At 45.6% G+C, this 26290-nt stretch overlaps 2 protein-coding genes across 2 annotated transcripts in view; one reads left to right on the top strand and one right to left on the bottom strand.

Moving 5' to 3' along the window:
• Positions 1–18015, top strand: part of RB1 (retinoblastoma 1) — a 71125-nt gene extending 53110 nt beyond the window's left edge. Inside the window, exons 23-30 of the mRNA XM_015414069.1 lie at positions 2516–2661; positions 3689–3793; positions 6507–6620; positions 6781–6944; positions 10036–10066; positions 10951–11093; positions 13432–13481; positions 14902–18015. Coding sequence (XP_015269555.1) covers positions 2516–2661; positions 3689–3793; positions 6507–6620; positions 6781–6944; positions 10036–10066; positions 10951–11093; positions 13432–13481; positions 14902–14975 — 827 coding nt within the window. The 3' untranslated portion in view covers positions 14976–18015. The remainder of the gene's footprint in view (positions 1–2515; positions 2662–3688; positions 3794–6506; positions 6621–6780; positions 6945–10035; positions 10067–10950; positions 11094–13431; positions 13482–14901) is intronic.
• A 69-nt stretch (positions 18016–18084) lies between these two features.
• The window catches only part of RCBTB2 (regulator of chromosome condensation (RCC1) and BTB (POZ) domain containing protein 2), a 40274-nt gene continuing 32068 nt past the window's right edge, over positions 18085–26290 (bottom strand). The window contains exons 12-13 of the mRNA XM_015414143.1: positions 20892–21022; positions 18085–18427 (exon numbers count right to left, since the gene is read on the bottom strand). Coding sequence (XP_015269629.1) covers positions 18287–18427; positions 20892–21022 — 272 coding nt within the window. The 3' untranslated portion in view covers positions 18085–18286. The remainder of the gene's footprint in view (positions 18428–20891; positions 21023–26290) is intronic.

Here is a 26290-nt window from a genome sequence, read left to right as displayed (position 1 = left end):
ATCATCCTGACCTTTGGATCTCTTGTTTTGAAATTTATTTTATAGTGTAATTTAACCAAACCTCTTTGTAATGTTTAACAAAAAAAACCCCCCAGCTGTTTCAAGCGTTCATGATTTATAACACTGACCTCACCCACAATTTTACTATCAGTAATATTTAGTATTTGTCTTATATTACAAGTTAATTTCGTACCTTTAAAGAAACCAGACTAGTTAAGGCGGCCACAATTTGACACTGGCCAATGATTTTAAGTCTGTTCCTGTCAGAATCTTGGTTAAATCAGTTCTCAACACCACTCACTTCGAAGAAAGTTTAGTTTATTGAGATGTTGAAGAATACCATACTGAACACAAGCTTTGTTAGGACTGAAGGTGAAAGCGCGGAGATTGCAGATATATTGTGTTCAAGCAATCACCCCCACGGCAATCACCCCCACGCCATTTGCCCACCAGAAAGAACGGTCAACTACCACCCCCCCCACTAAGCACGTACCCCTCTACAGAAATGAAGCAAAACAACAGGTCTTTGCGACACATCAAAGCATTTAGGAAAACAAAAGCATTTGGCTTTCACACACCCCTTCCCCTCTTCCTTCTTCTATGGCAGGCGAACTATAAAAGGCATACTGAGCCTGACAGCTCCACCCAAGGATGGCTTTTCTAGAAGTCTCACTACTTCCACTATTAATAGGTCTCCCCAACTTTGCAGGTGTTCAGAGTTCCTTCTGATCTAAACCCCACCCACCAGCTAGTGATCTGTTCACAAGAATGCATCGCATTGCCCACCCCACACACAGAGAGCATCAAATCCGAGCTGCTTCTAGCTGTGTGTGCGGTGCTCAGTGACCAATGTAGGACTGTCTCTGTTAACCACATTGGCCACGGAGTCCTTGGCTGTTTCAGGTGGCACGGCCTCAGCTTGGATGTTTTAAGACCCCCCTTAGAATTATGAAGGTTGGGGACATCCACCATCATTGCTGAAATAAGCTCTGTCGGCTGAGACGGTGGAATGGGTGGTATACCAACACAGTCTCTGAGCTGTCTTGTAAGATTAACCCCTAGGTAAAGGTAAAGGTTCCCTTGCTCGAAAGCCAGTCGAATCCGACTCTAGGGTTGCGGTGCTCATCTCCGTTTCAAAGCCGAAGAGCCAGCGCTGTCCGAAGATGTTTCCGTGGCCATGTGGCCGGCATGACTAGGCACCAAGGCGCACGGAACGCTGTTCCCTTCCCACCGAAGTGGTCCCTATTTATCTACTTGCAATTTCTTGCTTTCGAATGGCTAGGCTGGCAGGAGCTGGAACTAGAGACGGGAGCTCACTCCGTCATGCGGCACCCGGGTCTCGAACTGCTGAACTACCGACCTTCCACAGCCTGCAGTTCAGCGTCTTGTACTCAAAATGTGGAGGCCGTTGAGTAGGATGATGTGCGAAGGAGAAGGATTCATGATCGACTGGCATGACTCTCCCACCCTGTGCACCCCCCACTCCCTGCCTCACTTGCTGTTCTACTAAGACCTCTACCAGACATCATTGTTACAGTCTTTCCCCTCTCCCATCATCAAGCCAGGTCTTGGTAATGCGTGCCAGGTTGGTGTGTTCCTGCAGTATTTGAAGACTGCTATCGTGTTACGCCTTAGTTGTCTCCTCTCCAGGTTAAACATACCCAGGTCCTTCAACCCTTCCGCATAGGAATTGGTCTCCGGACCCCTCACCATCTTCGTTGCCCTCCTCTGGGCATGTTCCACCCTGTCAAAATCCTTCTTAAACTGCAGTGCGCAAAACTGAACACAATACCCCAAGTGAGGTCTAATCAGAACAGAATAAAGTGGTACCATCACTGTGCCTGATCTGGACACTATATGTCTATTGTCGCAGCCCAGAATCACATTTGCCTTCAGACTACCACATCACACTGTTGGCTCACATTCAGTGAATAGGTCTGCTAAGACCCCTAGATCCTGTTTGCATGTACTCCTCCCAAGACAAGTCTCCCCCCCTCCTGTCACGATGCGTTTGATTCTCCTACCTAAATGCAGAACTGTACATTTATCTCTACTGAAACTGATTTTGTCAGTTTTAAGTCCAGTTTTCTGGCCTGTCAAGATCATCCTGTATCCTGACTCTGTCTTCTGCTGCATTTGCTACCCCTCCCAATTTAGTGTGGCCTGCAGATTTAATGAGCATCCCCTCTATTCCTTCATCCAAGTCATTTATAAAGATGTTGAACAACACAAGGCCCTGGACAGATCCCTGAGGCACTCATCCCTGAGATGAAACGGGCTGTGCTTGAAACTGCTGTGTGGTTAATTACCCGCCCCAGCCAAATGCCCTGCATGCTCCTTGTAAATATGACTTTCTACAGGCTGTTACAAGAAGCCGAATCTTAACTTTGCTTTACTGAAAATTGCAGAGCTTTATCACAGATTCCTGTTCCGTGGCTGCAGTCTGCTATGGAACCCAGCAGAAATCAGAACATTGATTCTGTCATCTTGAAATAGCAGTTTTTCTTCTTTCTAGTGTACTGGCTGGCTTACCTGCGATTGAACAACTTAGCTTCACGTCTTCTTCCCGACCACCCGGACCTGGTGCATTTGATCTGGACGCTTTTTCATCACACGCTGCAAAATGAATATGAGCTTATGAAAGACAGGCACTTAGACCAGGTAACGCCTCTTGCAGGGTGGACCGACCAGCCTTGTATGGACTAGGTTTCTGTCTTGGACTAGAATTCCTATTATCCACCAGTGTGTATTACTTTTACAAAGGAGATCTCTTAACAGACCTGTGCTGAGTGATCAGTCTTATTAAAAAGAACATAGGAAGTGCCGTGAGGGATTGGACAGCGTTCTTTGCCAGACTCCCAGCTCTCAGGGTGCTAGATTGCACAGCAGATATTGGCCAGTGACCTGTTAGAGCAGGGGTCCCCAATGTGGTGCCCATGGGCATCGCGATACCCGGTGACACCTTTCCTGGCATCTGCCAAATGCTTTTAGAAAGCGGCTGAGGCCTACCAAGGCTTCTGATTGGCCTGTGGAGTATGATTGGCCGTGCAGTTTTTGAAACACACTGCTGCGGGACCAGCTACCACCCCAGCACAAGGAGATCTTCATTGTGTGAGCGAAGGTAAGCTGTGGCAGCTGCTTTGTGGCCGGTTCTGTCTTCTGCAGCAGCCATTTTATGACAGCCATTTTGCAGCCGCGTCCACCATGCTGTGTCAGAATTCCAGAGGGGCCCACAGGCTGAAGAAGATTGGGGACCCCTGCGCTAGAGGACCATGGTTCTTGACCGTCTCTGACCAATGAAATACTTGAGCTCTGTAGAGACGAACAAATGAATGTGCAGGGGCAGAGTAGGAATGAAAGCACAGCGCCACCCCAGGGAAAGCACACAGAACAGGGCCAGCAATCTTGTTCCTGCTCTCTCTGCACTATGCAAATTCATTTGCCCCCCCAGTATTTCTGCACAGGACTACGAATGTGCTCTTTTTTGTAAGCCTGTTTTCAAGCATAAGGCTGGTTTTCAAATGCCAAGTTACTCAAAACACATGTTTGATTCCGCACGACTGGCGGGAAGACTTCAGTACTCCCCCGTTCTGATGTATTCCAACTTAACTCCAAACAGAAGCAGAATGCTATTGAGGCACTGCCTTAATGACCATTTCTGATGCCCGCCGCTTTGCTTTTTCAACAGATTATGATGTGTTCAATGTACGGCATATGTAAGGTGAAGAACATCGACCTCACATTTAAAACCATCGTGACGGCGTATAAAGAACTCCCTAATACAAACCAAGAGGTATGGGAAAGCGTGTCCTTTAAAAAATTTTTAAAAATTAGAGGCCCACCAATGTGGCGTGATTTTCAAAAGCTCAGGAAGAAGAAAATAATAACTTGGAGCCTTTCCTGGTTTCAGTGCTTTAATCAGTTGCTTAACTTCCCCTTGGAGACAGATGAAGATGGGTAGCTGTGTTGGTCTGTCTAGAGCAGTAGAAAAGAGCCAGAGTCCAGGAGCACCTTCAAGACTAACCAGATTTGTGGCAGGGGAGGAGCTTTCGTGAGTGACAGCTCACTTCTTCAGATATCTGAAGGAGGGAGCAGTGCCTCTCATAAGCTCATACCCTGCCACAAATTTTGTTAGCGTTTTAATAGTATTTTAGTGATATTTTTGTGTGTGTGGTTTAAATGGCTCCGAGCGATTCTGTGAAGTGGCGGGAAGCAAGAAACCCGGAGGGTTAAATGGCTCCGTTAAACAGGCCGGTTCGTGCCCATCCCTAGTCTTTAAGGTGCTACCAGACTCTTGCTTTTAACTTTCCTTAAAAAGACTGGATCCAGGAGTCCAGGAGCACCTTCAAGACTAACCAGATTTGTGGCAGGGGAGGAGCTTTCGTGAGTGACAGCTCACTTCTTCAGATATCCGAAGGAGGGAGGAGTGACTCTCAAAAGCTCATACCCTGCCACAAATTTTGTTAGCGTTTTAATAGTATTTTAGTGATATTTGTGTGTGTGTGTGTGTGTGGTTTAAATGGCTCCGAGCGATTCTAGAAAGTGGCGGGAAGCAAAAAAACCGGAGGGTTAAATGGCTCAGTTTAACAAGGCCGGTTCGTGCCCATCCCTAGTCTTTAAGGTGCTACCAGACTCTTGCTTTTAACTTTCCTTCAAAAGACTGGATCCCACAAAGGGACAGAAGAATAATTCACTTCAGATTCCAGACATGGCTCTGTATCAGGGTTTCTATATAGCTCTAAAAAATACTGTTTCACTCTTTGCCAGAGACACACACTGTCAGTGAAGATTTAGGCTTAAGATTTCGAGAAATCAGTTGCCAGAACAAGGAGCTGTCTGGATTCCTAGCTGCACTTATTAGTTTTGCCATTGGCCCATGTACTCCTCCCCACCGTCTTTTAATAACAGCTTATAGTATTTTCTAGCCATTAACAACAGTCCTCTAATTTTGCATGAATGTGAAATCTTTAGAGATCTATATAATTTCTTCAAATAAGCTCTGGCTTTGCAGCATTCATCATCAAACCAGGCTGCATTTTTGTTTCTTTCACTAGATTTCCTGGTTCTCTTTTTTTTATTAGAATGAGCTGAAAGCATTTAATAGTTTTCCCGTGTTTTCAGTACTAGACTTAATATCCTGTGATTGCTCGATGCTGGTTTTCAATCCGTCAGTCTAAGGAGTACCCACCAGTCTAGAGATAACCTTTCCCAAAAACTGGCCCCATTTATTTTTTATATATCGGCCACAGACATCAGTTAGAGTAGTATCTGGTTGGCAACCTAACTCCCAGCTGGATCACTCGCTATCAGAGCTTCCATGGTTAAACTTAAGTACATTTCCCTTTGAAGAGCTGGAAATCAGAAAATAATCTTATCAGGCTGGCTCTACAGATGCAAGAGAAAAGTAAAGTCCAGGTGAGAATCTGTTTCTGAATTCCTATTTAAAATAGTCCAACCTAGCCTGCTTGTTAGCTGTACCAGTTTAATGCCATCAAGTTTTATCACTCTATCAAGTTTTTATTTTCTATAAAAACGATGTGAATTTAAAAGCCTGCAAGGATGCCTCAGATAGTGTTACAACTATGTGGACAGGTCAAAATGACTCGATGTCATACAACCAGTACTAAGAGACGACGTTTTTATTTGCACGCACACAAACAAGCAGAGGACCCGCGAGGACTCACAGGGGGTGATCGCACTTTCCTTCCCCACGCTACCTCCACTTCTACCTTCCTGACATCCCCCATAATATTTCTCCCCGCTTCCCTTCCCCAGCAGCCCTCTTCCCTTTTCTTCTCTTCCACCAACCTAACATTTTCTGTTTCTCCCGTATGTCCTCCACTCTCTCTTGATCCACAGTCTAGTGCCAGGTTCAGAATTAGATATTTAATTTCCTTTCCCCAGTACACACGTGCTTAACTTCTGCCTGTGAAACAGTCTTAATGCATGAGCATTTCAAGTAAGAAGGTTCTGAATTCCTGCAGTCTATAGCCTCCTTTTTGACCCCGTTGAGGCGCATTTATCCCTGTTCTTGGTGACGCCCCATTGGGCGCTTGCCTTTTGACCAGCACGGACATGATGTTCCAGTGCTGATCTCTTGAGTGGCTTTTGACGAGCCCCTGCGGCAACTGGCAAGTTTTCATGGCACGGTGTCAAGCTCAGCAGGGTTGTGTTTAAAACAGCAAGTGCCGAAAGCAAACTTCCATGTACTCGTTTGCTAGCGACAACATGTTTGCCCGTGGGCGCCGAATATCACGATGACAAGATCTATAGACCTGCCATGGACCCGGCTGTTCCTGTGTTGCTGTTAAGAGGGATTTTCTCCCAAGTCAGAGATCCAGAGAAGTGGCCTGGCAAGAGATTATCCGGGTGTTTCTTTGCAGCATTTATCTCCCACCCTTCTGCCCAAGATGATCTCAGAGCCACAGATGGGCCCACTTCCACGGGGGCGGGGGGGGGAATGCGAACGTTTAAAAATGACATATATAACTTTCTGACCTTTCTAGACTTTCAAGTGTGTTTTGATCAGGGACGGAAGATACGATTCCATTATCGTCTTCTACAACTTGGTGTTTATGCAGAAACTGAAAACTAACATTTTGCAGTATGCTTCCAACAGAGTAAGAACTTTGCTTCCTTGCCCTGCCTGTCTGGTGTGAGCTCTTGAGTTTTGGGACAGGATGGGGCTGGGGGGAAGCTGGGATCTAAAAATATTTAAAAGCTTTAAAAATTAGCAATACTCCACAGCACTGATGACGCGTTTTAATTCTTGTGTTACAGCCTCCAACATTGTCACCTATACCACACATTCCCCAGAGCCCTTACAAGAATAATTCTCCTTTACGTGTTCCGGCGGGGAATAATATCTACATCTCACCTTTGAAAAGTCCCTCCAAATTCTCTGAGAGGCTGTTGTCTCCCAACAAAATGACACCGGGATCAAGGTTGGTATCCTTCTCCTTTTGGCAAATGACCGAAATAGGATACAAAAGCAAGCAAGAGAGAATAATTCGGTGGAGCAGAAATGATTGCCTCCTGCCTGTCCTCCTTCAGTGTATGAATGCTCTGTTACTTGGCCTTGCTGGTAATCAGTAAGCTTGCAAGCTGTGTTATTGACTGCCTTATTTTAACTGATTTCTGTGTAAAGCATCATCTTCAGAAATTAATGCCGTAGTGGCTCAGAGGTTAAGACGCTGAGTTGCAGACTGGAGCTGGGATCTAAAAATATTTAAAAGCTTTAAAAATTAGCAATACTCCACAGCACTGATGACGCGTTTTAATTCTTGTGTTACAGCCTCCAACATTGTCACCTATACCACACATTCCCCAGAGCCCTTACAAGAATAATTCTCCTTTACGTGTTCCGGCGGGGAACAACATCTACATCTCACCCTTGAAAAGTCCCTCCAAATTCTCTGAGAGGCTGTTGTCTCCCAACAAAATGACACCGGGATCAAGGTTGGTACCCTTCTCCTTTCGGCAAATGACCAAAATAAGATACAAAAAGAAGCAAGAGAGTAATTATGTGGAGCAGAAATGATCGCCTCCTGCCTGTCCTCCTTCATTGTGTTAATGCTCCATTACTTGGTCTTGCCGGTAATCAGTAAGCTTGCAACCCAAACTGTTCGTTTTTCTGTGTTCTATTGACTGCCTTATTTTAACTGATTTCTGTGTAAAGCATCATCTTCAGAACAGAAATTAATGCCACAGTGGCTCAGAGGTTAAGACGCTGAGTTTGCAGACTGGAAGGTGGGTAGCTCGACAGTTCGAGCCCCGAGTGCCGCATGACGGAGTGAGCTCCCCTCTCTGGTCCCAGCTCCTGCCAACCTAGCCGTTTGAAAGCAAGACATTGCAAGTAGATAAGTAGGTACCGCTGCAGTGGGAAGGTAGCAGCGTTCCGTGCGCCTCGGCGTCTAGTCATGCTAGCCACATAACCACAGAGAAGTCTTCAGACAGCACTGGTTTTTCAGCTTGGAAACGGAGATGAGCACTGCCCCCCTGAGTCGGATTTGACTGGCTTTTGAGCAAGGGAAACCTTTACTAATTGTCTAAATGCCCTGCCCTGGATAGCCCAGGCAAGTCAGATCTGAAGCTAAACAGGGTTGGCCCTGGTTAGTACTTGGATGGAGGACCACCAAGGAAGTCCAAGGTTGTTTATGGAAAATTTGTTCTGAGTACTTTGTATGTCTTACTATTATTAAATTCATTGATTATTGGTGTTAAAATTTGGGTGCATGCATTTTTTTCTTGTTTGCAGTGCTACCTCTAGGCAGCACTCATGCTGGGCCCAGGGACATAGGATTCTAGAAAACAGAGATGGTATTCTAGCCAGCTGTGAGTCCCTTATAGTATGACCTTACAAACATGGGTCATATCCTTATCCTCCCCAACACACATCCCTGGTCACCCAGGAGGAGTTACACAGTGTGGCTTCTCCCTATACCATCGTTGCCCCAGCTCCGAGAAGAGAGCACTGGAATGGGAAGTCACCGTATTGCCGGCTCTATCCAGATGACCTTTGACTTCCGATGTTTGTTTATTTATTTTATTTATTTTTGGATTTATATCCCGCCCTCCCCGAAGGCTCAGGGCAGCTAACAACGAGGCACAAGTGCCAAAGCTAAAACAGCATAAAAACAGCATAAAACAAAATACCAGAGCAATATGAGGAGGCACTTGCGTGTCATGGGGAGACACCACGGTGGGGCCCGTGAAACAGTAGGTTGCTTAACTGTAACTGATGATCTTCGAGTGGTCATCTGTGCAGTCACACACCATAGGTTCACTAGTCAGGCGAGGAAGAATAGGGCAGCTCGCCTGAAAGTGTTTTTGTTAGACCAGTCCCTCGCCCCTACAATGGCCGAGATATCAGGAAAGGGGCAATCTCCGCCTCCCCCTATGTTAGAGAGGGGAGATTCGGCGCAACGTGCTGCGGCCGTTACCAGGCAGCAAAAGGGAAAAGCAGACAAATCGCTTAAAAGACCGTCCTGCTCTGGCAAAAAGCACTCAAAATCGAAGGTGTCTAAGTTGTCTGAGAGCACTAAGCCTAATGCGGCTCGGAGGGCCACCAATGAACGCTGCCAGGCACAGTTAACGGTCGCTCCTATTGTGTTGGCTGGCTTGTCCTCAAACTCACCAACGGTGAAGAGCAAAGGATCACCTTCGGACGCGTCCACTTCACCCTATTCTTCCTCGCCTGACTAGTGAACCTATGGTGTGTGGCCTGCACAGAGACCATGAAGAAGAACAGCAGGTATTGTGCAGTGGACCCTTCTAGGCCAGGTCACTTTCTTTCTGATCAAGGAACCGCTGCCACTCGCTCTGTACCCTTACCCCTAAGGTGCATCTCAGGTATCCCTGGACCTAACAGAATGGCACGTGGTTCGTGGGCACCTTCGACCTGAAAAAGGCAGTGGTATTCATTATCTTTTAAGACTATTCAAATGTGCAGACTTGAGGTGGTACAGATTTTCCACAACTCTTATTGTGTAAGCTTATGATGTGGGGAAGTGAAGCAGCAGTTAGAGGTTGTCTTTATAAGGGTAGATTACAAGGCTGGGTTCAACTGTCTACTTTCCCCTCTCAAGGCTGCTTCTCTCCCCTCCCCGCCCGTCTCCCACCTGCAAGGGAAGAAATAGTCGAACAGCTGGGCATGGAACAGCGGTCACTGTGTGTGTGTGGGGGGGGGGAGGTATTTGTGAAGTTCCTGCATTGTGCAGGGGGTTGGACTAGATCACCCTGGAGGTCCCTTCCAACTCTATGGTTCTAGTGGTTCCCATATCTTTCCACCTGCAGGAAGCAAAGCTTCTTGAGGGAGACAAATGTCAAAAAGAGGCACAGTTGCAGAAGAATATACTGTGGATTTTGGCACCCCCAGGGCTGTGCATAAAGATACACATGGACAGGATAAGGGAATGTTGAGTAGTACGGTTCATGCTAAGTCTTCTGTGTAGTTTTGTGAGACACACACACACCCCATTTCATCAAAAAGTTGAAAGAACATTCATTTGTTTTTCTTTATTCTTGTTTCTGCAGGATATTGGTGTCAATAGGTGAATCCTTTGGGGTGAGTTTCTTGCGTTGAATGCCAACTGTTTCTATTAGGGTCTAGGCCAGGGGTGGCCAAACTTGCTTAACGGAAGAGCCGCACAGAAGAAACGTCAGATGTCTGAGAGCCGCAAGACATGAGCAAATATGAACACGCACGTTTTTGTCGGGAAATATGCAAACTTGCTTTTTCTTAAAACGAACATTAAATAAGACTGCCCGAAATAAAAACAAAAGGTGTAAAAACAGATCTCGATAATGATATTTAAAGAGACAAACGCCTTCTCCAAGCCAGCTGACTGAGTGGTGGGGGTTGAGAACACATTTAAAGTTGCTTCCTTTCTCTGCTCCCGCTCATTTCGAGCCTACCCAGGGAAGGGAACAGTGGCTGGGGAAGGGAAGACCGATCGGGGAGGCATGCCCCTCCCCTTCGCTTCCCCATCCGCCCTTCTGGGAGCCGCACAATACGTGTAAAAGAGCCGCATGAGACTCCCGAGCCGCAGTTTGGCCACCCCTGATGTAGAGCATTAGTGTCAAATGGCAGGTAATGAAAAGTTTTGTATAATTTCCCTGAGTTCCATTCTTTCTTTCTTTTTAATGAAAAGCAGCTGCTCGATGCTGCAGGCGGCAGTGGCAGGAGGTGGAGCCTACCTTTTAGCCCAGCGATGTATTTACATCCCCCTGTGTCTAAGATGCTTGTCTACCTGTATGGACAAAATACAGGACCCTGTATTTCTTCCTCTCCGTTAAGGGAAAAACAAACAGACACAAATCAGGGGAAGTTACACTTGAGCCATGTTGGTTCTGAAGTATCGGGCGTGTGTAGCCCTATCTCAAAAGGTGTTTTATTTTTAGACCAAGGGCTCAATTTGACATTTCTGTGTGGGTCTTCTGGTGATCTAGACTGCTGAAAAGTTTCAGAAGATAAATCAGATGATGTGCAGCAGCGATCGCCACCTGAAACGTGGGTCGGAAATGAGCGGTGGGCCCAAACCTCTGAAGAGGCTGCGCTTTGATACAGAAGAGCAGGATGAAGCAGACGGCAGGTGAGTTGACAGAGTCTGTCCTCTCTGCTTGGTGAGTTAGGTTGTCCTAAGTGATTTTAAGTCTCCCATTTCTCTCTGTTTTCTAAAAAAAAGAAAGAAACGGTGGCACGGCTGCAAGTTTCCTCCTGCTGCAAGAGCAACAGGGAGGGGGAAAGTCGTATGCTATGAGCAGAGCTCTGCTTGCCATTGTTAGGATCCAACCCAATGAAATTTTTGAAGGGTACCTCTATATATACACGTTACCACAGTGTGCATATGTGTGCCTGTCTTTGTGTGTCTCTTATGCATTATCAGCATTTGAGAAGATAAATCTTAAAAGTTGTTGTTCAGATGGTGTGGCAGAATGGCACCGCTAACCTGCAACCACCTCTCCAGCCCTTTGAGGTTTCTGGGCGTCAGTGGCCACCCAGGTTTCTGCCAAGTGATGCTGCTCTCCCGGCCCCCCCAACCCTCACGGTATTTTTTTCGGTACTGGTGCCACCAACTAGCGGTTTTAGGAATTACTTGCTAAGAGGGACAGTGCTCTCACCTTCCTTTCCTGGGTTGCTGTTCTAAGGTTTCATCTAGTGCATGCATCTTCTGCTACCTAGCAACTGGTTATCACACGGATGGGTTACTACACTTGCACATTTCTGGGCAAATAGCGATTTAGCAATTAACTGCCCCCTTTCCCCTAGCGCCTAGTAGCGCGTCCAAACAGTAGGTATCTATGTGGAACAACTATCGGCATTCAGAATAGTTCTGAATTTACTCAAAGTAAAAAGGCTACACACCCTTTCCTTGCACTGCAGTGGATTGAGCAAGGAATACAAAAGAAAGGTCTAAACATTCAGTTGCTCTCTCTGTACATGCCTTTGCTGATCTTAATCTAAGGCAGACTCTCTAACTTAGATGTTAGGAGTTCTATAAACTTCATATTACCTTGGAGTCTTTGTCTAGATGGCCTTCTGTCTGCTCCATCAAGACAGAGCTCAGGTGTGAGAGCTCCTTCCTCCAGGTGTAATCAGAAGATGGGCCTGCAAAAATGGCTCCCCCTACCAAAGGCTTTTATCTCCTCTGTTTTCCCACCCCATTTTGGATCAAAGAATCCAAGTCTCTGTATCCTTTTTAGGTGTCAGATTCCTAGTTCAGGTGTAAGCTGACCATTTCATTGTCCAGCCAGGATGTCCATTAGCATTTCCAAAGCTCTGATGGTTGGTACTTGGTGAGACTTGGGATCAATTAACTTCCCCCCCTCCTGCCTGTCTCCACTAGGAGAGAGGAAAACGTTTAAAATGCTAACCTCTGAATAAAATGCGTTTTTCCACTGAGGGCAATTATTCTAATGATGTGTTACAACTTGTATAAAAACGAAGCTATAAAATGGAAGCTAAAGAGTGATGAATGGAAAACAGTGTTTCCTGGACCGAGTTTATTTTATCGCATCTCTATCCCTAGTGACCGAAGGGCTCGGATGGTCCCAGGGCCTGGTCTCCGAGGTGTCAAGTACAGGCTCTAGAGTTTAGAGAGAGCTGGAAACAGCACTAGGAAAAGAAATCTGTCCATTTTAACTGATCACTCTTATATAGTGTTGCATACCTTGATCAGGAGCTGCGGTGGCTCAAGTGGTTAAGACGCTGAACTGCAGGCTGTGGACGGTCGGTAGTTCAGCAGTTCGAGACCCGGGTTGTAGCATGACGGAGTGAGCTCCCGTCTCTAGTTCCAGCTCCTGCCAACCTAGCAGTTCGAAAGCAAGAGATTGCAAGTAGATAAATAGGGACCACTTCGGTGGGAAGGTAACAGCGTTCCGTGCACCTTGGTGTTTAGTCATGACCACGGAAACGTCTTCGGACAGCGCTGGCTCTTCGGCTTTGAAACGGAGATGAGCACCGCAACCCTAGAGTTTCGAGCAAGGCTTTCGAGCAAGGGAACCTTTACCTTTATACTTTGATTTGCAGGTGCTGAACTCCCCCCCACCTCAATTTTGCTGTCATGTAGCCAAAAGCAATAGCCCTCAATCAAATTTTGTCAGGCTGAAAAATCTGAGCATAACAGACGACATTTGACTTGGTCCTAGCAAACTGGATTGAGGAATTGTGCCTAGTCTGGATCTTGAAAGGTTAAGACAAAGTGGCATTTCAGGTCATGGTTCACCGAGTGGGACTCAGGAGGCAAGCTTCCATGGAAAAATGAATCAGCCAGTACAGTTGCTGCTTGCATTGCATCATGTAGATTGTCCACCTGGTTTGCCATATATCCCCATCTGCTTTCTTGCTCTACTAGCCCTGTGCATCTGTCTCTGGGTTGAAGTCATGCGTGTCTCTGTAAAATATATATATGCATATATTTCACTTTACAGGGAGCACCTCTCTGGAGAGTCCAAGTTCCAGCAGAAGCTTGCAGAAATGAGTAAGTATCTGTGTACTATGAGAACGATACAGGTATGGAGTTAACAAAGGGGCTGGTAACTAGATTCTCAGAACGGTGGCCAAGCCCCAAAGAGCTGCTGCTCCAGTACCTCCAAGGGCCCGGTGGGGCTTTCCTTTCTGGGCAGCTGTTTCCTGTGCCACAGGGCAAACCCATGGCTGAAACTGAATGGAGTTTTTAAAAAGCAGTTTGTGATATAACAGCAGGAGGAGCTGTGGTTCCGGGGGGGGGGGGGGGGGGGACAAAAAATCCCTCCCAACCAGTATTTCTTTCAACCGCATGAACATTTAGGAACTTTATGTAGTACCTATTGTGATCCAGATTTTCAGACAGAAATATTGTAAAAAAGAGTGTTCAAAGATTTAGAAACATTGGCCTATAGAATGCCCTTCCATGACAGATTTTTTAAACACACCCAACGAAAGAGGAGATATGATGATATATGTATTATTCTCCATTCCCGGTGATGATGTTTGCAGTTTTTGCCCTGTAGGGCCAGTTTTGAAAAATTCTTGCTTGGATTGGAGGGACGGATTACACTGCGAATTACCACTGACTAGTATTTAAGTAAATGTTCATATGACAAAATTCCCTCTTTCAGTAATACACTTAATGGTTTAGCAGATTAAAAACCTGTGTTTGGTTTGATTATAATAGTTTAACATGTTAACACAGTTGGTCTATCAGAAGCCCACTGATGTTTTCCACTTCCTCCTGCAACTTGAAGCCCCTCCATCATAGGCAAATGCCACAGGGGTGGGGGGTGGGGGGATTGGAGACACTGGCTGATTTCGCACTAGAGCTGCCTCGCGGTTGCGCCGCCGTTTGCCCCGACACTATTGGTCAGTTTCACACCCGAAGCTGCGGGGCTGCATTTTGACTCGCGGCTTCGCCCGATTTCCTCCGCAGTTTCATGATCCTCAAAAAACAGGATCACAAAACTGCGAGGGAAATCGGGCGAAGCCACGAGTCAAAATGCAGCCTCGCAGCTTCGGGTGTGAAACTGACCAATAGTGTCGGGGCAAACGGCAGCACAACCGCAAGGCAGCTCTAGTGCGAAATTAGCAACTGTGTACACAAGGCTCCCAGCATGTTTTTTTTTCTCAAGGCTCAGCTGGGCTGCTGGAGAGGTGGAAAACACTACACATTCACTCTTGGTACACTTGGGTGTACAAACCAGTGTGTAAGGGAAGGCTCTCCAAGAACTGATGAGACCTCGGTGTATTTGGCCTAACAGTTGCGGCACTGTTCTTTGCATGAAACAGGAAGTGATTCATTCAAATTAATGCCACATTAAGTGGCTGTTGTCTTCTCTCAGTACATTTTTTAAATTAAATGTCCTCTTTGCCACAACTTGGGACAAATAAACACCTTTGATGAGCAATTATGCTTTCTTCCGCAGCATCCACTCGGACCAGGATACAAAACCAGAAGCTAAATGATGGAGCTGACATGTCTACCCCTGATCAAAAGTGAAGTCCCCTGCAGGCCGTAGGACACGCACTCTGGTGCTTTGCTAACTCTCACTGGGCCCCTGGGCATACAGATCTTAGCTTCTCCTTTTTTAACCATAGCTAATTTGAAGTAGTTGGGCTTTTTTTTAACTTCTGTTTTCCCCCAACGCTTATGCTATTGATGCAGCATGTATGCAATATTATCTACTTAATTGTTAATTTATATAAATTGGGGGGTGGGATTAAGTGAACATTTCTTTGTTTCCCAATGTAGCATTGCTGGACTGGTTTGATACCATCTCGTTCTATTTTTACTGAATTCCTTTTTTTTTTGGGGGGGGGAATGTTTGAAGTTTAAGTAGAATTAGTTGAAATGCACTAATGCCATTTTAATATTAGAATTTGATGCACTATTTACTTTTCCATAAATTAGAATCCAAATACTGCAGTGTTTAAAAAAAATGCAGTTTCCACTCTGTAGTCCACGGAGTCTCAGTGACGTGTGCAGAAGTATCTGCAGGACTGCGCCCTACAACTCTGTGTAGAACTTGACAGTGAGGTGTAAACTCGGTGTCTCGCCATACTACTGAAACAAACAAACAAAAATCCCTATACCTCATTAACATTTCCATCTTTTACCCCCTTTTGTAATGTTAAAACATGCACTTATTTGTTATCAGCTAGCCTGGTTGGATTTTACTAAATTATTCTGGAAGCCCAAATCGCAGTTCTTCCCTCTGCAGTACATAATACCCAAAGTGCACTTTTCTGTCTGCATCATGAACAAAGAAAGAGGTTAAAAATGCCATAGAGTTAATGGCTCTAGACGCATTAGCTTCATGCAAATCAGTACTTGGATTGTAAACACTGAATATGTAAAGAGACGAAACGGAAACCCTTGGGATTTTACTAGAAATAGGTTTATTTAAGACTTTGGATAGAAAACTGCAAGTATCCTATTTTATTATGACTGTGTATTCCGGATAATTGGCAACTGTACACTAGAAGTATTGTTCTGCATACTAATGTTACTCCTTTAAGGATAAATAAAAAAAAAGGTTTTAAAATAACACTGGTTTGTTACAAAAATGACATACAGCAAATGTAACCTGTCACTTCAGAACTTTGTCACATAGCTCAGGAAAAGAGAGGTTTTCTAGCTTCATGCTATCTGACTTTCAGAGTGTGTTTTAGTTTCCTGCTGGGTACAAAATGCTCAGTAGAGATTAGAATAATACAAATGTACATTTTTAGAAATTATTATAATACAGTAGAAAAGACCAAGGGGGCAACACTGATTGTTTGTATGATTTTATTAATGATTACAATGTTAACAGATTTCTACACTTGGAATGTAGATGGAATTTAACTTTAATGTGACCCACACACACACACTACTGTCAGTACACTGTGATGTAAACTTTGTTCCAGTCAATAATTATTTTTCAATCAAAAGTTAGTTCCTTGCACGTTGAAAACTCCAGTTAACCAGAATGCTAATCCTCACTAGAAGTATCTCCGTAAAACATTTAAAATTCCGAATCTTAGCTTTCCTTGTTTTAAGTAAAACTTCATCTAATGGTGCTGGTAGCCCTATCTATACAAAGCTACTAGAGGTCACTAAGATATGAAATTTTGGAGTTTAAATCCTTTAAAGAAAAATCAAAGCCTCTTCTAATTTAGATTAGCTCCTTTCTGGCTACACGCGGGGGAACTGAGCATCTGAAATTGCCCCCCCCCCCAGCTGATCTGTGAGGGCCTTTCTATACCACTAGCTCCTAGATACAAAATATGAGTGGAGTTCACTCACAAAATAGCCTGAATGCTGGAGTTCAGTTTTCAAATACTCACATGCAAAGCTGTGCCCCATGTACTTGGAAGGTTTTTGGGACACTTGTGTGTACGAAGAATTCAAATCAATATATTCATAATAATCCGACAGCTGAATAGTCGCTGTTGATTTTTTTTTTAAGTACATCTAACTGGAAAAAAGGTAAGAATTTTAAATCTGTGAGCTCTAGAGGGACGCATGCATCCAGACACTTCTGAGTGGCTCCCTCTCAACAGAGTTGCCCCAGAGTGCTCATTTACGCTCCCATTTAAAGTGAAAAGTCCGGGGAAATACAAGAAAGGCCTAGCAGCAGCTTCCCTTTAAACTATGTATGCGGCTTGCTTGCTTTTAACTTGGGAAAGGCAGCTGCTGGGAAAAGTTTGTGGAAATCGTGCCAAGTGCAGTCTCAGAAGCTTGGATGGGAGTGCGGTGAAGCAGGAACTATTTATATTACACAAGAGCAGAGAAAGTGGTTTGGTACTGCGTGGGTGGTTCTTCACTAACCTACGATTTAGGGTTTTGAAGCTTCTCTCTGAAGAAGTGAGCTCTGTCCCACAAAAAATATACTACACAACAAATCTGTTAGGTCTTTAAACTGCCATGTTTCTCTAGTGGCACTGGCCTTTCCTACCTAGTCAACAAACCTTAAGTGCCCCTTTCTTTAAAGGGAGTGGCAGGGTCCGGATTCCCCCTCCTCCAGTTGCAATTCAGTGACATCCCCCCCCCATTTGGTTCTCAGGGGTTAGCAGAACCTCAGTAACATGAAAATGGGGGGCTCTGCAGTGTGTGTGTGGGGGGGAACTGGTAGGAATTGCCACACCCCCTCTTCAGGACACTTAACTCAAGTAATCAGAATGTGGTTGGATACATACCTAAACGTTTAGATGGAAAGCACAGGTAGAATAGCTCATTAACAAATTCAAGCACAAGGAAGGCTCAGACACTCACACTGAAAGGGACAGGTTTTTTTTACACGTTTACGTGTAGAACAAGGTCCGGTACTCTCTGCAGATGGGATGTGGGGCTGCAGTGGAGGAATCCAGCGAGCAGAGCAGCAAATCAAAGAGGCAAAGGAAAGGGAGCAGGTCTCTAGAGCTTCCCAGCACAACATTTAACCGGTCGAGTTCTTCTTACACCACCTATATGCTATTTTGCATTTGCATGGTATGTGATCTTTTCCAAACGTTTTCAGAACAAGACTTCAAGGAAAAGGAGCTAGTTCATATGAATGGTGGAAATGTTAGTGTTAAAGCTTATACTGTGTATAAACATGATCCCTAAGTGGGGTGGGTTTTTTTTAAAATCCCAGGTGCATGGCACCATATTCTCCAAAGTCAATGGCTTTGTCCTGAAGCTATGGAGCCAAAAATGCACTCCTGTCAGCTTGAATGAGAGGGGTCTCTGCAACCCGGCAGGATCTTGGCACTTCAGGTTTAAAGGCATGAGCACCCCGTGCCGAAAACAGAAGTTTTCATTCCCCCTCCCCGCAAAACAAAGGTCCTTCAGTTTTTAAATGCTCCCACCCTGCTGGCTTTGCTGATGAAGTTCTTCAAAAGGTCGTGGTCCATTTCTGCAAAGCCTGTCGTCTGAGTAACCACAGTCAGGTGATTTATGCAAAACCGGAAGCAGAATTCCTCCAAGTCCTAGAAATGAAACCAGATTGGCCTGCGTAGGTTAGCAACATGAGTAAACACGGTCAAACCACAATCTTAGAACATCACCCAGGAAGACCTGTGAGAGTAAAAAAAAAGAGAGAGAGAGAGAGAGAGAGAGAGAGCGAGCTATCTATATAAAAGCTGTGGTCAGCGCTGACTAACAGTGACGCCATGGGGTTTTCAAGGCAAGAGACACATTCAGAGGTGGTTCTGCCATTGCCTGCCTCTGCATTGTGACTCTGGTATCCCTTGGTGGCTTCCCATCTAAATACTGACGAGGGCCAACCCTGCTTAGCAGCCAAGACCTGATGAGAGGAGGCTAGCCTGGGTGAGAGTGCACCAGGGGCACAGAATTCGGGGTTGGGAGGCTGAGCTTCCCGAGCGCCTCTGAAAAACATAAGATCCCATCTGTCAGCAGAGCCTTCTATTCTGACAGTCCCTGTTTGTCTGAAACTACTCTTTTTATCTCTCTCTCCTACTACAAAATTGTCAACATTTAAAAAATCTTAAGTTGTACACGTGCCTCTAAGCACAGCTGGAGAATCACAGGGCAGGAGAAAGTGAGGTGGTTTTAATTCCATGCAGCTCATCTTGGGATCAGGTGCTCTAGCAAGGAGAGCTGGAGTCTGTTACGTTTCTTGCTTTCTCCAGGAGGCATCTAAGCCTGATCTAGCCGAGTGGGCAGCGTGTGTGTGTGTGTGGGGGGGGGAGCTTGCTGCTACTTTAGGCCCCTTCCTTTATAGCTTGGACTATTTCCCTCAAGCAGAAGAAGAAGAAGAGGAGATTGGATTTATACCCCACCCTTCACTCGGAGTCTTACAGTGGCTTTCGGTCCCCTTTCCCTCTCCCTCCCCTCAACAGACACCCTGTGAGGTAGCAGTGCTCCATTTTTGACATCAAGCCAGGTTCTCAGGGGTGGCTAGCACACGGGAGACTTAGTCATGCCAGCCAGGTCGGAAACACGCTTGGTGTTTGGGTATGTGCTTCTATGGTGCCTTGGGTAAAAGAGTCTGGCTGTGTGAGAGCATGCACGTGTACAAATCTGAGCGTCTGTGCTCTCTCTCTCGCGCACTGTCTTTGGCTCCAGGGGTGGAGCTGGGTCTGTTCCTTGAATGCCAGGGCTGCGTTCTGGCGCTGAACATCGTCCAGGGGCTGACCTTGGGTCATCCCGGTGACTTGAGAGTTCCATTGTTTCGACCCCAGCACTCAGGACAGGCGGAAGCCCACAGGGATGGTCTGCTACATTCTCCTTCACACTTTCCCGGTTGCTCTCATCGATACCAGGCATTCCCCACCCCCCAGGGACTCCAGGGTTTATGCTCTTATCCCGCTAAGGTTTCCCAAGAAGCCTGGAAGGGGGGGGGGAATGTTCTGCCCTGTTAAGAGAGGCTGAATGTGTGGAAATGGGCTGGTAAAGCTTTTCACGGCATGAAGGTATAAACAGCATCACCCGGTTTGTTTATTGTTGTTGTTTTTTTTTAAAAAAAGACATCTCATTAAATCTCTCTTAAGGAGGCAGAGCTTTGTTTTGCTCCAGGTGGCTGGCAGCCTTCCTGGGAACCCGGGAAGCTCCCCCTCCCAATGAGGTCAGAAGGTATGCCCTGCCTTCCAATCAGGAGGGGTACTGTTCTGCATGCTGAGACTCTCCCTTGGACAAGTTAAAGAAACAGGACCTTCTGGTAAAAGTATGTTCCATAGCAGATGGGGGAGGGGGGTCCCGCCTGATCACGTGGGATTGTGCCCGCTCTGAATCGGGACAACAACAATAATACAGTCCACAGTAAACAATGGCCAAAAAACAGCAAATAACAACTGTGTACTGCACAAACCCGCACCAAAGTTAACAAAAAGAGACTTCAACACAAAGGTAATTCAACACATGTAATCCATCATAGGAAAATACAAAAGTCCACAATATCCCAAAGGGAAAGAACAAAGTCCAGAATAGAAATTTCTCAAAGGGAAACAATGAAGTCTGGAATAGATATCAACACTTTTCCTAAGTATTGTTCAGTGTTTCGGACTTCTGGTCCTTCCTCAGGAACAAAAAGCCACTACAGGAAGTCTCATTGCAATTTCTTAACAGGCAAACTTTATTCAGTTTCTATATGGGCCAGGTCTCCTAAGACTTCATTGTTTCCCTTTGAGAAATTTCTATTCTGGACTTTGTTCTTTCCCTTCGGGATATTGTGGACTTTTGTATTTTCCTATGATGGATTACATGTGTTGAATTACCTTTGTGTTGAAGTCTCTTTTTGTTAACTTTGGTGTGGGTTTGTGCAGTACACAGTTATTTGCTTTTTTTGCTCTGAATCGGGGGGGGGGGATCCTTATCTGCAGGTCAGTCTCTCAGCATCTCTGCTACACCAGCTCCACCAGGTGAACGGCTCCCAAACCTCCTAAAGATCGTGTCTCAGAAGGGGCTTAAAGAGAGGCTGGATGCTCTCCGTACCTTCGCTTCATACTTCACTGCAGCGGAGAGAAGAGCAATGGCATTTTCCTCACCAATCCCCTGCTTGATCGTTTGTTGGCAAAGCTTTTTCAGCCGACTCTCTCTGTAATAGGTCGCCAAGTCTAACAAACCTGCCGGGGAGAGGAAACAAGTTGATAAAACGCTAGGAAGACTTTTGGTTCTACCCACCCACGAACGGTCCAAATCATCAAAAGAGCCACAGGATGTAAAGCTTGGATCTTATGTAGCACAAATGGACTCACATGGCATAAACCATCCCATTTCTGCACTGATTTCCTGCTTCCCCAAAACTCTGCTCACCTGGGTTAATGGATATCAGGAATATCATGGGGGCTACCTGTGGAGGAGCTGGCCTCATAAGTGTTGTAAAATAGTCAAAAATTGTTTAATACTTAGACTATTAGATGGATCTTGCTCTATTGGAAAGAAGAGATTTCTTTGCTTTTAAAAATACTTTATTCTAAGGGAAAAGGGTTCACGGGATTACTACAAATTAACATAACACTAAGAGCTACATTTCTATGCTGCCTACAGACAAAACAAGATCAGGAGGTCCAGCAGTGGGTCCAGGACACTAGAAGCCCTCCCACTGTTGACCCCCCCCTCAAGCACCAAGAATACAGTGCATCACTTGCCCTAGACCGAGAGTTCCTATGTATACCTTGTAGCTAATAGCTTCTCCCTCCTCTGTAAGTACAGAGGCCTTCTGTTTGCAGAAAGGGCACACAGGACCCCAGCATGAAGGTCTGAGGGCACGCCAAGTGATGATAACCCAACCATGTCTTCTCCCCCCCCCATCAAATTTTAAGTGTTGCATTCCTCAATGCGTGGGGTTCCCCTCTGGGAAGGTGTTAGCTGTCGGTTGGGGACGTCCTGGTCCAGGAGCCGGAAGGCGGAAGAATCTACTCGGCTACGAAAAAATCCCTGCAGTGGGATGCTCTGGCCAGGCGGTGGCAGTGTGGCGATACGACGTATGGGTCCTGAAGCCCCAATGTCATCAAGCCGGTTGACGTAGTCGTTCGGGACATGACTGAGCCAAGCTAGAAACGTTTCCACCATGCAGTTACGGTGTGTGCAATTAAAATGAATTATATGTTGTCTTCCCTATCCCCTATGAAACATTGTTAGTCCCCTGTCTAAAGAGTAACTGTAAATCACTTTGAGCCCACTTGTGGGGAAAGCGATTAATAAATCGAATGCATTATTATTATTCCTACTCAGCTGAGATTTTTCTGCATACTCTTTTTTAAAAATTAAAGAGTATACCTGCCCAGAATGGATGTATGGCAGAAAACAGGCTCATGGGCGATGGTTTTGATCTCTAGAAAGGCGAAACTGTGGATGAGAGGTGCATTTAGACATTAGAAAGACGCACACAACAGATTGTGGAAGTGAATATGAAACTGCGTCCTTGGGACAAGCAGCAAAGTTCAGGGTTTGCTTTCTGTACTGTGGCCAGACATCTAAAAAGCTACGCTCCTTGTACTCAAGAAGCGCAGTGCTGCCGACTCTGTGCTCGGACAGGAGCTGTGCTGATTTGCTGGGTGCTTTGTAAGGCTCTGTGCTAAAATATTCAGTCTAAGGTACATCCTTTTCCATGTGTGGGGCCTGTCACAACCTGAGAGACGGAAAGAACCTCGGCTGATTGCTTCCTGGCACGTTCCACACAGTAATTGTGACCCCCTAGACACACATCCTTCCCCCTGTAGACAGCTGCACATTTTCTCCTCCTGACTGTTACCCAATTAGGATCTATTTTTGATGCCACCACTCTGAAAATGGAAGCCAAAATTATTCTGAGCTCACTTCAGTATTGGCTTAAAATAAATTTCCAGCCAATGGGGCTAACTCGTTTGCTCTTGTTGGACAATTTCCAATCAAAATGGTTAAAATCAGTTCATAACAAACGACGTGTTCTTGGTTTTTCTCTCTCCAAGAGATTCTGGCCAGGCAAAGTTAGCTCTTAAACAGAGAACAATGGATGTTGGAGAGACAGGCAGATCTTGGTAAATATCCCAACTTTAGAGTGCCTGGGCAAATGAGATACTGCCTGGTCCCTGTGGACCACTTATCGCATTTAGACACCTATAAGTTTACGAGAGCCTTTACGTTAGCTAGGTGTGAGGCTCTCCCCTCTGCAGGGCTTGAGGGTAGATATAGAAGGGTCCTGTTTGACCAGAGGCTCTGCCAGTGTGATTCTGGGGAAGTAGAAAATATCAAACGTATGATGTTTAAATGCCACTGGTACAACAAGATCCGAGACAAACGTATCACAACTTTTGTAAAAGAAACATCTGGCAGGAAAGACCGGGAGTGTTGAAAATCTGTGGCTAAATTTTGAGCAGCAGGCTATAGTATTAGAAAGGTGCGGCTCAAGTGGTTAAGACGCTGAACTGCAGGCTGTGGAAGGTCAGTAGTTCAGCAGTTCGAGACCCGAGTGTGCCGCATGATGGAGTGAGCTCCCGTCTCTAGTTCCAGCTCCTGCCAACCTAGCAGTTCGAAAGTAAGAAATTGCAAGTAGATAAATAGGTACCACTTCGGTGGGAAGGTAACAGCGTTCCGTGCGCCTTGGTGTTTAGTCATGCCGGCCACATGACCACGGAAACGTCTTCGGACAGCGCTGGCTCTTTGGCTTTGAAACAGAGACGAGCACTGCAACCCTAGAGTCGGATTTGACTGGCTTTCGAGCAAGGGAACCTTTACTTTTTACCTTTATATTTCTTACTGGATTTGTCAAATACTTTTATGGTCTTATATATATATTTTTACTGCATTTTACCCAGATTTTTAAAACTCTGTATCCTGACGTCTTATGGCTATGTTGGCTCGATGCCGTAATAAATAAATACCCCACCACTCTTATATCCCCCTCTATTTGTCAGTGGTTCATCATATGCAATAAAACCTAGCCAAGGCTTCAGGGCTTGACAAGTAGGAAAGCCTTTGGCTGGGTGGAGCAACCAAGTCAGTGAGTACCACAGAACGCCCATCAATTGGCTGGAAGTGTTGGGAGGCACCTTCAGGGAAATGAGAGAGGAAGAGAGCAAGGGGAAGGGGGAAATGGCTGTCTCCACTTCCATCTGCATAGGCACACCACCCGGCTTCAGATTGTCACTCCAACGCAGACAGAGAGAGAGTCGAAAGATGAAGAAGCGGATAAAACCAAGCCTACTATCTATCCATCCATCCTAGGGGTATTTCTCTTGCCGGAAGTCCAAGAAGAACATGTAGACAGACGCTTACTAACTGGAATTTTATCATGAGGATTTTCTCTGACGGACACAAAGTTCCTCTTTGAAAGTGAAAAGTGAAATAAAAAGTTTACTGTTGCTTCTTTGCAAAACTGCACAGCAAAAGATTGCCACGGAATCTGCAGAACGGTTTCAGTCAACACAGTCATGTTACCTAGTGGGGATGTGATAGGCCGGGACAAAGGCTGTTAAGAAACGAAAGTTTGAATGAGGGGCTCAACAATAAGACTGTTGTACCCAGCTAGGTGTTTACTTAATGGATGGGGAGGGAAAGTGTCTCAGCCACGGGCAGAACGCGGGGAGGACTTATCATTCAAGGGCGTGTAGAAGCAAAAGAAATAGAGAATTCTACACTGATGAAGTTAACTAAGGCTACGGTCCAACAGTCAGGCTCCCTAATTCACTCCCACTAGATGTGGCAACAGTCACAAGCTTTTAGGGACCTTTAAAGCAGCTTTAAATACATTCATGGTGAAGCTGGACAGAGTTCTAGAGGCAAGACAAAATTCAGGAGACCTCTCTCTCTCTCTCTGCTGTGTCCTGTCTGTCTTCAAGAGAGTGCTGACCCAGAAGGACCTCTGCTGTGATCTGTCGGGGCAATATTCATTTTTGTGCCTTAACATTCAAGGTGCCTGTCACTTTACCATCCCGCCCATCTGCAAGTAGTTAACTATTATTATCATCATCATCATCATCAATTAGATTTATTAATCGCCCTTTCCCAGCTTATAATCACCCTATCCCAGACCCTGAGCAAGGGCTGTTGGTGGAAGCCTTTCAGCTAGGAAAGGAAGATTGACAACTTGGTGTACAATTGAGCCCCTTCCCCCCCCCGAAGGAGTGTGAAAGTTTCTGGGCTCCGCCTTTAACTTGCAAACTTGCCACTTTATGACTTTGCTGGGATATAAGGCAGGGAAGTGGTCTTTTAGTCCACCTGGCTAGGTTTATATAAGATTAGGTTACAATAGCTAATTATAATAGTTAGTTTATGTTAGGTCCAAGGCTCCCTCTAAGCTGTGGAGTCCTGTGAGCAAAAATTCTACTTGGTGAGCTCCTGGCATTAAAGTTGTGAGCGAGCGATTTGGCTGCTGCATGAATTAGTTTGCTCTGGAGCCCTCCTCCCTGAGCTAAGACAAAAAAAATGTGTGAGCCGGAGGCTAAAAAACTGTGAGCTAGCTCACACTAACTCAGCTTAGAGGGAACACTGGTTAGGTCTTCCCCACCCTTTAATGTCAGTCACTAGAATAGAGTAGTTTAATCTTGCTGGGGGAGGGAGTAGCAAGAAGGGAGGTTGGGGTGGGTTAGGGTTGTTTTTTGTATTGTATTCTGAGGTCTATTCATTGTAACCGGCAACGGCTGAATTTGGTTTGATTGAATCTGAGTGGTTGGCCATCTTGTGTTATAGCCATGTGTAACGTATTCATAGTTTATATTGTAATTTTAATAAAATGTTTTATTGTACATCTATATCTATGTTGTTAGCTGACCTGAGCCTGCCGAAAAGCAGGGAGGGCGGGATATAAATATAATAAAAAAAGAATGCACCAGGCTCTGGGCGATGCACAAAAGGGCATAGTAAAATAGACAAAAACATTACAATTCAACATACAACTTAGAAAAATTACAATACAGAATAAAAGACCCAAGATGGCATCCTACTATATTATTTATCTCAATTCCGGACTACCGGCCCTTTTCTGGGCAGGGGGAAAGGGAACTCAGAGCAAAAGGGGGGCACGGGGAGAAGGAAGGGTCCCAACCGATAAGGTAACCGTTGCTCCCCTCAACCAAAAGCCTGGCAGGACATCCCCGCCTTACGGGCCCTGCGGAACTGCAGAACGGGGCCCTGATGTCATTTGGAAGAGAGTGTTCCACCAGGTTGGGGCCAGGACCAAAAAGGCCCTGGTCGAGGACAGACGGACATCCCTGGGGCCGGGGATCACCAGCAAGTTGTTATTCAAAGAGCGCAAAAGGCTCTTCCGGGCACATCCCGGAGGATCTGAACAAGGTATCAGAGCTGCTGCTATCAACACATACGTACAAAAGCTTTGTAATGAGGGTTGCCAGCTGCCGCTTGGGAAATACCAGTAGATTTGGGGGTGGGCAGAGCCTGGGGAGGTCGGGGTT

Source organism: Gekko japonicus, unplaced genomic scaffold, assembly GCF_001447785.1.
Source record: "Gekko japonicus isolate JY-2015 unplaced genomic scaffold, Gekko_japonicus_V1.1 scaffold1230, whole genome shotgun sequence".
Classification (NCBI taxonomy): Eukaryota; Metazoa; Chordata; class Lepidosauria; order Squamata; family Gekkonidae; genus Gekko; species Gekko japonicus.
The sequence above is the reverse complement of the archived record's forward strand: the minus strand, read 5'-3'. Positions and strand labels throughout refer to the sequence as shown.